The sequence below is a fragment of the Prorops nasuta genome, unplaced genomic scaffold (genome assembly GCF_024137725.1).
Source record: "Prorops nasuta isolate Cenicafe-Biocafe unplaced genomic scaffold, Cenicafe_Pnas_1.2 PNAS00050, whole genome shotgun sequence".
Classification (NCBI taxonomy): domain Eukaryota; kingdom Metazoa; phylum Arthropoda; class Insecta; order Hymenoptera; family Bethylidae; genus Prorops; species Prorops nasuta.
In genome coordinates, this window is record NW_027116847.1 from 50,945 (window position 1) to 64,020 (window position 13,076).

At 35.2% G+C, this 13,076-nt stretch overlaps 3 protein-coding genes and 1 non-coding gene across 5 annotated transcripts; 2 read left to right on the forward strand and 2 right to left on the reverse strand.

Annotated features, from left to right (window-relative positions):
• The first annotated feature begins 809 nt into the window (after window positions 1–809).
• LOC136784201 (E3 ubiquitin-protein ligase TRIM23-like) lies at window positions 810–4,261 on the forward strand. Its single transcript, XM_066744729.1, has 6 exons — window positions 810–1,336; window positions 1,414–1,974; window positions 2,038–2,146; window positions 2,229–2,602; window positions 2,678–3,046; window positions 3,132–4,261. The coding sequence occupies exons 1-6, from the start codon at window positions 1,265–1,267 to the stop codon at window positions 3,321–3,323; spliced, it is 1,677 nt and encodes a 558-aa protein (XP_066600826.1). The 5' UTR covers window positions 810–1,264; the 3' UTR covers window positions 3,324–4,261.
• Window positions 3,632–7,779, reverse strand: Calr (calreticulin). The gene is made up of 8 exons (XM_066744730.1): window positions 7,619–7,779; window positions 6,662–6,766; window positions 6,167–6,370; window positions 5,697–5,848; window positions 5,177–5,443; window positions 4,851–5,087; window positions 4,520–4,663; window positions 3,632–4,326 (listed from the first exon to the last, which is right to left on the reverse strand). Exons 1-8 carry the CDS (start codon window positions 7,701–7,703, stop codon window positions 4,309–4,311), a joined length of 1,212 nt encoding a protein of 403 aa, XP_066600827.1. The 5' UTR covers window positions 7,704–7,779; the 3' UTR covers window positions 3,632–4,308.
• On the reverse strand, window positions 5,971–6,101 carry LOC136784276 (small nucleolar RNA SNORA3/SNORA45 family). The gene has a single exon (XR_010824393.1). It is a non-coding gene; the product is annotated as a small nucleolar RNA SNORA3/SNORA45 family (small nucleolar RNA).
• A 596-nt stretch (window positions 7,780–8,375) lies between the features above and the next one.
• LOC136784220 (uro-adherence factor A-like) lies at window positions 8,376–12,463 on the forward strand. 2 transcript variants are annotated; one of them, XM_066744767.1, is made up of 4 exons: window positions 8,376–10,434; window positions 10,510–10,828; window positions 11,057–11,223; window positions 12,090–12,463. In XM_066744767.1, exons 1-4 carry the CDS (start codon window positions 8,572–8,574, stop codon window positions 12,132–12,134), a joined length of 2,394 nt encoding a protein of 797 aa, XP_066600864.1. In that variant the 5' UTR covers window positions 8,376–8,571; the 3' UTR covers window positions 12,135–12,463. The 2 variants fall into 2 exon arrangements, with proteins under 2 accessions (XP_066600864.1, XP_066600865.1); XM_066744768.1 differs by having other exon boundaries at window positions 12,094–12,463.
• Window positions 12,464–13,076: the final 613 nt, after the last annotated feature.

Here is a 13,076-nt window from a genome sequence, read left to right on the forward strand (position 1 = left end):
ATTCAATTCTGTAAATATGTAAATAATTTTCATCGTTATTAAAATTATTATCTATTATGTATAATGACTACTGCATCATTATTCCGTTTCCTTGAAAACTCCTGTGTCGCAACGAAATACTTTTATCCTAGCCGTACGATAACAACGAAGGCTTAAAAAATTTCTTATCTCGCAAGAACAGATCGTGTATAGTTAAATAGTCCTCTTCCGGCATGCAAGCATTTCCGTCCCTGCACGGTAGCAAAGGCTATTTTTACTTACATGGAGACCAATAGATATTCTTTATCGCTACACAACTTTCCTACTTTCTTTTAACCTGACTATGACCAATGACCCTTAAATTTCAACAGTTGCATTTACCCACATAGCCCACATAATATCAGAAGCGTTCCTCATACGTTCCCTGAACCTATTACAAACATTGCAATACTTTGGAATCGTTCTTATTATTATCTATGCAAAGTGTGCAACACCAAAAATTCTCATGCTTTTTGAAAGGTTCTATCATTTTACATAATTACTTAACATAACACTACGTTCAATGCAGTGTAAATAGAATTTCTCGATTTTCCCGCCAAAATATTTGAAACCACGATGGTATCGTAGTGTAGTATTTGGTAGAGTGATGTCAGCACTAAGCAGTCGCGTTATATTGCTTCTAGTGATATTTCGTACTTGTATCTAGTAATTTGTTCCAGCATCACGGAAATCCCTGGAGGACCCACTCATGAATTCTCATGAAACGACCAAATTTCTGTACAGCGTTTGATTTAATGTTTGCGTAGAAATTTGATGGTTCATTAACAATTTTCAGTAATACAGCAAACCACTTAGCCAATGTTACAGTATTTACAGCATATAAATGTACAATATTGTTTGTCCGCTATTTCTTTCTTACTGCGTCTTTTTTATGCGCATATCCTCCTTTCAATTTCCCTAGTTTAAACCTAATCGGCCTAATAATAAACCTCCTAATGTTACTAGGCTAATTGACAGTTCTAAAGTTTTGACAGGTAGATTTTACATTGTGTTTGTATAAAGAATAAAGAAACAAGCCACTGGTTTCATAATATGTAAATGTGATATTTTATGCGATACATCTTTTGTCAGAATTATTAAATTTGTCATATACTTGTATTAAACATATAAAATTTTATCTATTTATTTATTTTTGCATTTCTTATATATATCCAGCTATGTGTATTACTTGATGAACTTTAGAGTTCATCTAAGCAGCTATTCAACAAAGTGAGCCAATTATATAATGACTGAGGGGGAAGAACACTTGTGTTTGTATTTTAAAGATACAACACTGAAAACTAGTCCAACGCCAAATGTATGACAAGCAAAGTATAATAAAATAAGATTATTGACTACTAATCTTAATAATAATATTTCAACCTACTCTTCTAGGTCTTAGAATGCAGAGTATGCGAAGATGTTTTTACAGTGGATGGAGTAAAAGTTCCACGTTTATTGCACTGTGGCCATACTGTTTGTCACTCTTGTCTTTTACATCTAAAGCCTAATAAATTGTGTCAGAATTTTTTACTTTGTCCATTTGACAGACAACCAACGAAAATAGATGGAACTGGCATTTACAGTTTAAAAAAGAATTTTGCTCTTATAGAACTTTTGGAGAGACTGCAAGAGTCCAATCATGAACAAATGTTGGTTTTGGAAACGGAAAGATTAAGATCGAATCAATGCTGTGATGAGGATGAAGCTCACACTGCTGTCCTTTATTGCACAATATGCTTGACACACTTATGCAAAGCTTGTGACGTCCTTACTCATTCATCTAAAACTCTTGGAAAACACAAACGTGTACCTCTCTCTGAGAAACCTAAAGAAAAGCCTAAATGCCCGGTACATGTAACCCATGCTGCAGAATTTACATGCACTCAAGAGGGTTGTCACAATGCATTAATGTGCTATCTTTGTAAAGACTATGGCAGACATAATACTCACAAGGTAAATTTTGCATCCCTTTTTGAACTCAGCTTCAATGTCTAATATTTACGTTTTATATCACAGCATGCTCAAGTGGAGGTGGAAGCAGAAAATATACGAAAATCTATTATTGCAGCAATGCAAAAAATGACTCATTTTATGGAAAGTATTAGGGATACTACCCATAGAATAGGTACATATCATAGATTTATTCATTATCTATCTATTAACAAAATAAGACAGTTAACTGATCAATATTGTGTTTCACACTTAAGAGGCTGTTGCTCAAGACCTGGAAGGTAGGGCAATTGAGGATGCAAGGCAAAAAGTGCATCAACATTTCGAAGAACTAAGAGCCCTTTTGGCTAAACAAGAAAATGCAGCTATAACATATGTAGAAACAGAAACCAAAGGTCGACTTTATGCTTTAAGACAACAGCAAAGAGATCTTGCTACCACAAGGGCTCAGATAGCTGCTGCATGTATACAGTGTGAAAGCATTTTAGATTCGGATGATTGGAATCTATTAAGTAGTATAGAAAAATTTAAAGAAGTTTTAAACTCGTTGCAGCAGCAGCAACAAAATTATGCTCAACTAGGACCTGATTTTTTAACTCCTGAATCTTCCATACCTATAACGTTTACCAAAGTAAATTCTTGAAAATAATATAATTTAAATCAATTTTAAAAGTTTAAAAATTATTTATTATATATCTTCTTATAGGATAACAGAGTTCATATTGGCACAAAAATCGATATGCGTGTTGTTATTTTGGGACTTGATGGTGCTGGGAAAACTAGTATTCTCTCAGCTATAAGAGGGATAACTTTATCAGGTCCACCAATTCCAACTATAGGCTTCAACGTCGAAAGTCTACAATATAAGAATCTCGTATTAACCCTTTGGGATGTTGGAGGACAACACAAAATTAGACCTTTATGGAGACACTACTATCAAAATACTCAGGCAGTTATTTTTGTAGTTGATGCCAATGACAGATCACGATTTAAAGAAGCATCAAATGTTTTGTCGAAAATTGTCCGAGAACGTAAACTTAAGGATGCTTTGATTCTAATATTTGCTAATAAACAGGTAGTTGATGGTTGTATTTACATATATATATCTTTATTCTATGCATGTTTATAAAAATTACAAGGTATTGTTGGCATTATTACAGGACATTTATGGAAGTGCAACAATAGAAGAACTGACCGAGGTTTTAAGCTTACAAAAACTTTGCTGCGGAAGAGCGTGGCATATTCAAGGTTCATCCATAAATACCGATAGCGATGGTATAACACAAGGACTGCACTGGTTAACTCAGCAACTCGGTGCTCATGAAACTTTATACTCCGTATCGTCGTCTTAATTTAATAGGTGATATTTGTATACAATTTTATGTAAAAATATTTAGATTATTACTATCAGTTGAATTTACTCCTTAGCAATTCAATGCAAATGGGCTTTGTGATAAAATTTACTTAGGAGTATTGCAAAGTGTTAATAAATGAAAAATTTCATTGTTTCTTATACAAATTATTTGATCCTTTACTTTTATTATATTTCATGTAAATAAAAGAGAATTTTGAAAAATGGTATTAGCCTTTATTTAATAAAGCTTAACGGTAAAGATCTGGATATTTTTCTTTAAGAATAAAAGTATTGTAAGCACACACATCTAGAAAAGACTTATTTATTTTATTAAATGATTATTTGCTTTCTTTGATACATTATCACTCAGTCACATTTGCACACATCCATCATTCTTACTTTTTATCAAAGCATAGCTTAATACGCGTACACTGTACGGAGTTTGAAATAATATATGTATACCATATATATACGTATACCTATATACGTATATATATTATATATAATATAGCTTCGTTAAATTACATCTCAATTATTTTTATTGTATATAAAAACACTTGACAAACAAAAACGGAACAACTTAGTCTTTTTTGGAGCTGTGCCGTTAGAGGACACGGGCAAGACGACTTTCCACTGTATCCAATCAATCGTAGCATGCTTTTAACATGCTTATTTTTCAAGCATGCTTGAAATTTTACAGAATTCAAATAGTATAATTTAACGACTAGGAGATATACTTCTATTCTGGACAGTACGTATAGCAAATTGTTTTCAAAACTGATTGCAAAGAGTTATTTGTGTGTGAATTCATTATTGTTATAAGCGTGAAATGATCGTGAGAATCATAAAAATTGAAAAACCAATATATAAATTTCTTGATTTAATATCATATTTTGTGCCTATTGGATTTCACGCGCGTCTTGTCCAGGCAGCTCCTGGAATACAGTCTGTAGTTTATGTCACCCACGACATAGGTATTATATTTACAATTCATCGTGTTCCTGTAAACAAATTACAACATATAAGTTTGAAATTTCCAAAGCACAATTAACGATTAACAATAAATTATAATTCAGTAACGAGGAATTCCATGTTATTATCACTCATGTATATCGGAAAGGGATTATTCATCATTTTAAATATGAGTCGACATTAGTTTTATAAACTAAATCAATATTGTAATTGCTTTCTTACCTCGACATCGGGAACAGTATTATCTTCTTCATCTAAATCTTCATCGTCATCGTCATCTTTATTTTCCTCATTTTCTTTGCTTTCTTTCTCTTTCTCTTTTCTTTCCTTCTCATCTTGAGCTTCCTTCATTTTCTTTTCTCCTTCCTGAAATTTATTAAATATAAGAATTAAGGCCTTGTTTCAATTCTTTTTTGTTATCTTTTACAATAATAAAAATTCAGCAACGAGGAATTCCAGCTTTTTATCGCTCATCAAAATCGGAATTGCTCTTCTCATCATACAAGTTTCAGTCTAATTAATATAAATTTTAAGCTGTATTAATAGTACTTACAATAGTTTGTTTCCAAACGTCTTCACCGAACTTGTGAGCTACCTCTGGATCATCGGTAATGAGGACATTATCGAAGATGGTGCCAGATTTAACTTGCCATAAGTCGAATCCAACAGCACATATTTCATCACGTTTGTACAGATTGGAATCAGGAATGTACTCTGGATTATCTACCTCAGGATGGATCCATGGTCCTTTGTAGTTAGGGTTATCAATTTGCTTTGGTTTCCATTCTCCCTAAACAAAACATAACAAACGATTTAGAAATAAACTATGTAAAACGGGTCTATCCTATTTGATATATATATTTATATTTGTTTGCTAACTTTGTAATCAGGATTATCGATCATCGGTGCTTCCCATTCTCCATCCATTTCGTCATCCCAATCTTCAGGTTTAGTGGCCTCAGGATCAGGAATATGCTCAGGTTTATCCCAATCTTCAGGTTTTTTATCGTCCGGATCGGGGATCGTAGCCTTGTCGTCCCAATCATCAGGTTTGCTCTGGTTAGGGTCCTTGATCTTCTTTGGTGGCAAAAAGTCCCAATCCGCTTCCAACTCTCCAGATTCTACTTCTTCATTATCAATAAGTACCTACATCAAAATAAGCAAAAAATTGTTTACTTCATGATACAGAATTGAAATTTAATAATATCATTTGCATTTAATGTTGACCTTTACAAAGTTAATGTAATAAATTTATTCATTACATTAAGATGTTTGCAAGATAATCTTTTCTCTTCGAGATCCTCTAGCACTTGCTCTTCATAAGTGTCAACAAGAGCATGTGACTCTAGGCTCGATAATTAATCTCTGGTAGATCATGTTTACTTATAATTGCTTTTACCTTGTAGGTATTGTCAGGTTTGACAATGAGAGTATACAAATGAGTGTATATATCATCCTTGCAACGAATTTCCTTATTGATTAGATAATTCTTGCCCTTGTAGTTAAAGATGACATGAACTTTCTTTGTTCCAGGACCACAGATGTCAGGACCTGAAAATTAAAGCATTTTATGACAGAAATATTGATTGATTATACTAATTGCTTGCTTGTGCTAAAAATTTATTTAGGCATAGCATAAACAAAATAAAAATACAGGTTTATCTTTTGAGAAAATTTGTATCTTCACTGGTGCCTGCAATGTGTATAAAAAACAAAAAGCAGGGCATAAGTGAGACTATTACTCTCCGAGTACCTATAGCACTTGCAAACCATAATAAGCTTAACCAGTGACTCTAGGCTCGGTAATAAAAACTATTATGTATGGACAATTAATTATATGTGTATATATAAAAAAAAGTCATTTCTTACCAAACATAAGCCAGTATGGAGATTCTCCATGCATGTCCGTCTGATCCAATGAGCAGTCAAACACTTTGACATACCCTCCACCGCAGTCAATGTTTTGCTCATGTTTTACAGTAAATTGTATAACCAAGGTCTTGTCTTCATTACTGAATGGAGGGAACTTTCTGCTTAAAGCGTAAAATCTTGCATCTTCAGAAGTTTGAATACCTAAACAAAGATTTTCAAATGATAAAAAATTTGAATAAAGAGGATTATGAAAACTCTCCTGAAGATGGTTTATGTGTTGATCTTTGTAGAAGTAATGTAAAAAGGATTTACCTTATTTACACAAAACTATATACAAGATAATCTTTTCTCTTCGAGATCCTCTAGCACCTACTCTTTACAAATAATCAACAAGAGCATGTGACTCTAGGCTCGATGTTTAAAGTGGTACATATAGCTCTTTAAGAAAATTTAATTTAATCACAATTATTCAGTAACATTAAAAATAATTACCTTTATCATTCTCAGGGTCATTCCAAAAGCTTCCATGACTCAGAACAAATTTTCCGAATTCTTTTCCAGGATGCTTAGAATACACCCAGTTTTCTTCCCATGAGTCTGTAAATAATACAATACATATATTAGGACTGTAAAAATTAATAATTGCTTTTAAACCATAATTTTAATCGAGTCTTTCACATTTTAATATCAAGAGGTGATTTAATAATATTCATTATAACGGCTGCCACACGGTTTTTTGTTAAAAGGGGAGAGACGCGTGAATGAGGTTGGGACATTGAATAGATAGAAAAAAAAATTACCTGTCTTCCACGTGTTCTTTTCTCAAATTTAATAATATCTTTCATCGTTATCAGTGAATAATCAATACTAAATTTGACTAGAGAGCTATATAGAAAGGAAAAATTTTACGAAGAAAATAGATTTGAAGATAGTCGGTGAAAGTGTTTAAACACGAACTAGTCGCGGATTAACGAATCGATTGTGCTTCATGATGGAGTTACCGCACACGCTACTGCCACGAGACAAAAATTTTCGTCTAGCATTCAAAGTAGTCATTTTCTACAAATATAGAATCACAAGAATACATTGTATGACGCCAATAGGTCATGCGTATAAATTATGTAAAAATTTAAATATAAGTACGCAGCAATACAGGATCTAAGATTAACTTGAGGAACAGGAGAAAAGCAGGGCGTGCGGCTTGAGATCGGCTGGCAAAAAACGAGATTGAAAAGTATTGAAGTGTATTGGTAGGAACGTTTCTTGGATAAAAGGCATAATACCCGTACCAGAAGGAGAAAAAGGGTGTGGTTGATGTATAGAATGAGTATAAGCAGGGTGTTGATTTTTCTAGACTGTCAGGCAAAGCTCGCTAGCGAGGCGTCGCATGACCAAACTTTCTCTTGCTTTCGGCATCATTCGAAACTCGATTTATTGCTAAATACTTACCGTCAGAAAATCTTTCTTCGAAGTAGACCTTCGCTGTAGCTAGTGCAGCGAAGAAAACGACGAGGCACAAAACGATGAAGCGCATTTTCAGACGCCGGGACAACGTAAGTCCTCTCGACGATGATCCTAGTTCCACGATGAGCAAGCCGATAATGTCCGAAAGCTAGATGTGGTTGGTGAGTTTAGCAGCAGCCGGGGTAGACAGATGGAGTGCGCTGATTGGTTGTTACACAACGACCAATCGGAGCCAACCACGCTCGACCAACAAGGCGCCGCACCGTGGCTATCTGTGGCTATGAATGGCCACCATTTGAATCCTTCTACATTTCCTCCAATTTCCTATATTTCGTCACGTTCCAGACAGAAAGGTTTATCTATCGTCGATATGACAGATTTATGAGTTTATCTCTTTCCCGCTGTGGCGCTATAATATTTTCATTATTCACAATAAAATATTAATATTATCAAAAACATGTTTATTACACTTTATTTCTCTTATCCTTATTATCACGATGGTACTTATCATGCATAGAATACATTTGTCTGTAAAAGTTGTACCTGTTTTGTGGTATACAAACACTGATCAATCTACGTTAAGAATAATTAACTTACGCATTACAATACATTTATGATATATATAGGTAACAGTGTTTTCCAGCCGGAAATTTTTCCTTCATATATGTGATATACTTTTTATTTTATATAATTTTTTTCTTAAAAAATCTGTTCCTACTGTATTAGCATGGGTGAGCGCGCATATTGCATTTATTTCGTTACCTGGGGAACGAAAATATCTCTGAACTCTGAACACATTTGACGTTTACATTTACAGTTTACGGCTAGGCTAGTTGACATTTAGAAAAACTTCGATAAGGTATTATATAGTTAAATTTAAAAGTAAGAGGAGCGTGGATCAATTGATAAATAAAAGTGGAACAAAAAAAGATAGTAAAATGTTTCAGTCAAAAGCAACATTGGCGTTGTTGAGGTTGAAAGAAATGGATAAAAAGTATAAAGTTAAAAGTGTCGATAATAAACACGTGCGCAATAAAATTAGCGCTGAAAGTTCCTTCAACGAATCAGTTAGCTCAGAAAAATCTACACAGTTAAAAAAAGAGGATAAAAAAAAATTAGATATTAAAATGCCCATTACCAGAATAGAAAATACGCACGACTTGACATCAAAAAAAGAATTATCGAGCTCATCGGAAAGACAAACGAAATTTGATGATAAAATTAGCTCGGAGTCTTTTTCCACTTTAATCGAGTCAACGAAACCCGAGAAAGAAAAATCCTCGGAAATTTCAAATTTGAATGAAAACCATACAACAATCGAAGAAGACGTTCGAACGATTGATGAGAAAATAAGTAGTATAGCCGAGGATTCAGACTCTCAGGAACTATCAGTAAGCGGACTGCAAAATGTAAAGAGGGAGACGACGGTAAGCGAGTATAAGGGGATTGAAACTGATGATAACGGACGAGTTAAGGATGATAACGAGACGGATTACACGAGCGATACATTTGAGAACGTGTCGAGTTCTCAGATTTTGACATCGGCGAACGATGAGAATAGGTTAGGAGAGGAGTCGGTGAAGTCGGAAACTGCTGTGCAGAAAGATGGCAGCACTGTCTTGGGCGTCAGGCAAATCGATATTGTTCCGCGTGTCCAGCGTGCAAAATATATTTCTGATCGAGAGAGCTCGACGAAGGAAAAGACGAGGACCGATAAAAAGGTGATCGAACTCGTTGCCCCAAAACCTATCGAGGCTGTTATTAGCGAACTCGAGCTTGACCTGGACAAGGATTTGTCGGACTATGTCAAGAGCATCGAAACTTCCGGTAGAGAGGACATTCAGCCAATTTGTCTCTTGAAAAAGTCAAGAGGAGTTTCTTTCACTGTACAAAGCAAAAAGCAACGCGATCATCGACTAAATAACTCCTCGAGGAGCGAGAGCGGAAATAGCGCCATAGTGAAGAATGGATCGAACGGAAATGGTGTATCAAAAAACGATCGAGAAACTTCTATCGCAAAAGCTTCCTGTCGATCCCACGCTCATAGCCAAGCCGAAGAAACGTCCGAGAAAAGCATATCTAAGAAGGAGAAAGATCTGAGAAACTTGATAAGCGCGAAAAAGGAAGGGTTATCGAAACATAAAAAATCCAAAAAGTCGGAAGAAAAATTTGAGAGAAGCATTGGCAAGTCTAAGGTTATTTCGAGGAGACTCGAGAATGGTAGCGGAAGTAGAGCCGATGAGACGGAATTTTCCGACGATGAGAGATCGATTAGCGTCTCGATTGGAAGGAGGGAGGAATGTAAAAGGGCCTTAGGGAAGAAGTTGGATCACGAAATGATTGTTGCTTCGAGTAATGAGAAACTGGAGGAGAACATGGCTGGCACGAAGACTTGCCAAAGCATCGATGCAGAGGCGATCACTATTGGCGATAAGAAGCTTAAAACGGAGCATCGCGTGATGACGATGGTAAAAGAAGCAGGTCCTTCCAATCGAGAGAAAGAGGAGCTAAAGAAAGATACTGCTGCCGGTGAATTTATGAAAACTTTAGGCGACCAATTTTCCGAAAGACTACTTCAAGAGTTAACTACCGAGGGCGATGTTGTACAGATTTTGCGAAAACTCAACAGAGATGCGATAAATGCCTTATTCCGAAGAGTTCAAACCATCCCCAATAAAAAGTTGGACAGAAGAAGGTCCAATAATTCAAATAGCTCGTCCCAACATTCCTCGTCCGTCGTAAGAATCAATAAAGGAAATGATTCTCGTCGTTCGTTGAAAAATCCTAGGACGGAGAGAGCCGTAAATCTTTTTGTATCATAAATTTATAAAGTTCATAATGAAATATTGTATAACTTATACAGATGTATCTTTTAGGTTAATGGTGCTGTTAATAGCCGTCAGACTAAAAATAAAAAGTCAAAGAAACATCGACAGAGTTCAAGAACAAATAAAAGCGACAGCGCCGATAATGTTAATAAAAATAGAGAGTCAAGGCTGGAGAGTAAATATATAAACGAGCTTAGAATGGAACTGGTCAGACTTAGACAGGAACGAGAAGAAATGCGCAATTATATTTTGAAACTTGGCCAAATGGCACCAGAATACGCTTCTAAGGACTCTTTTGCGACGCCTCCAAATGAACATGCGATAAAACCTTTGGATTTTCCTAATATAGCCAAATTTGCTCGGCCAGGTAATATCAGTAATGTGCACCTTAATGCCGTAACGCGTTTAGTATATGCAAGCTGAAATATTGTATATTACCTAAAAAGGTCCAAGTCGTTTAAGAGCTTTAATTACGTCATATAATTATCCAATTATCGTGAATTAAACTGTATGCTTAATGAGAGTTTCGAGAAAGTCATTAGGTAGCAATTTTCTTCATTAACAGCTAACTATTAGTGTCTTACCTTTTGTTCAGATACTAGCGATTTGTATGCAGGTGATAACTATGAGATTTACCGAGAAAGGGTCCTATCTATAAGACAATGGATAAAGGATCAATATATTTTTTACCGAAGCTCCAGTGATATGGCACAAATAATTAATACTAAATATATTCCTGCGACGCTGAAAGAGGCCAAGAAGGTATGCAACGGTCTATCGATCTTATAGGAAATATCTAAGATCAATTTTGCATAGTAATGCATCTACGTACTATCAATTCCCTCTAATAGAGAAATTCAGTTGAAAACTTCAAAGATGTATTTGTTCATTACATAAATTATTAGTTTAGCTCTAGATTACATAATTTCAAATATTTCAATCCTTATTTAGAAAATTGAGAAAGTCACAGAGACTCTGAATTTGATGCTTCTTTTGAATAGTATGTAAAAAAAATGGATTACAGTGTTTCTTATGAAATATTAAATATTTTTTTCAAGGGAAAACTAAAGAAAATAGAGATCATATGCGAATAAAGCATTTAAGTTTTGTGTTGTTAACAATTGAACTTGCATTCTGTACTGTGTACGCTGCTCCAATTTTTAATGAAGTATGTTCGCAGTTTAAAAATAACGATAAAGGTAAAAAGTATTATTAGGAATTAACAAGGAAATGTCAATGAAAACATTGATCGTCGGCTAATTTGACATTATCCGCGACTCTTTATCAAATCAAATGCCTATTTTTATAACATTTATAGTATGGAGCTATGATTCTCGTACAAAAGAACATTTAAAAATCTTACATTTTTGAAGCTTTCAAATGGATCGATCCGCTTTAATTAGTTTTGTGCGATACAATTTTAAAACAAAACAGTTACTTTCAATTAAAAGAAAGGAGGCTAAACGAAATTTGTTCCAGTACTTTAAACTGTGTTGTTACAAGCACAATGCATTTGTAATGAGAAACCAAACAAGGGATTGGATTGTAAAAAACAGCGTCGAACGAGGAAGTTTTCACCTAAAACATTTCGAAAGTTTGACCAATTTTATTTTCTTTTTTATTGTCAGATAGTTCGTGGATTGCAGCGAGCAACAACGGTGAACCCTAAGTGACAATATCGACAGTGACCGATCGATTGACACGGCTCGATATTCCAATGATCCAGAGACGACGGAACTATTTACTTCTTAAGTTTGCTTTGGTAGTTAGCGAACACGTCCAGTGAAATTTGGCCGTTGTACAGTGTATAAAATACAATCCTATATTCCGTCGAAGAGAATTATCCCACTATCATGTGCGCAAGTCGACGATCTATCTGAATTAAGCAAGACTTGGTCTGAGCACGCGATCGATCAAAATTAACCCCTTTCATTATACATACATTCATCACTGTCTAATAGTCCGGTCCAATCAAGTTCTACATCTTTATTTTTTTAAAAAATGCTAGTTGCGTAACTTAGTTTGTAAATGAAAAATTGTGATGTACAGTAAAAAGAAAGGCTCGACTTTGTTTTTAATATCCCTGTTAAACTTTTCCCCCTGGGCATCTTAAGGCAAATGTTTTTAATTTAAACTTTTCACCCCTATACCCTTGAGCAATATTTTTATTCTTCTCACCCAAACGTCTTAAAATAACCGCTCTCGAAACTTGCCAACAATTTTTCATAAACTGAGGAAACTGTCCAGGACAGTTAACAAGATCCACACAGAGTTCTTCTCGTTTGTTTATTCTTCCTTTTTCCGGAGTTCATTGGTAGTACCTCATTAAGCATGCAATGGAATCAATGAAAAGGTGGGTATCTCGTTTATCTACGTGCATGCGGAGGAAAAAATCGTTACGTAGTGGAATGCTCGGCGCACTCTCCGATAATCGAAGACGAAAACGCAGTGCATTTGTTTTAGCGTGTGCGTGTTGTGTGTGCACGTGTCGAAGAAGGAGAGTGATGGTTGAGTGGTGGAGGAAGTTGTAGGAAGGATTGCGCACGAGTGATGCGCGGCAGACGAGGATATCGCGTGGGGTGGCTTCGGCGTCGCCCGGTGGCCCCGGTGTGGCA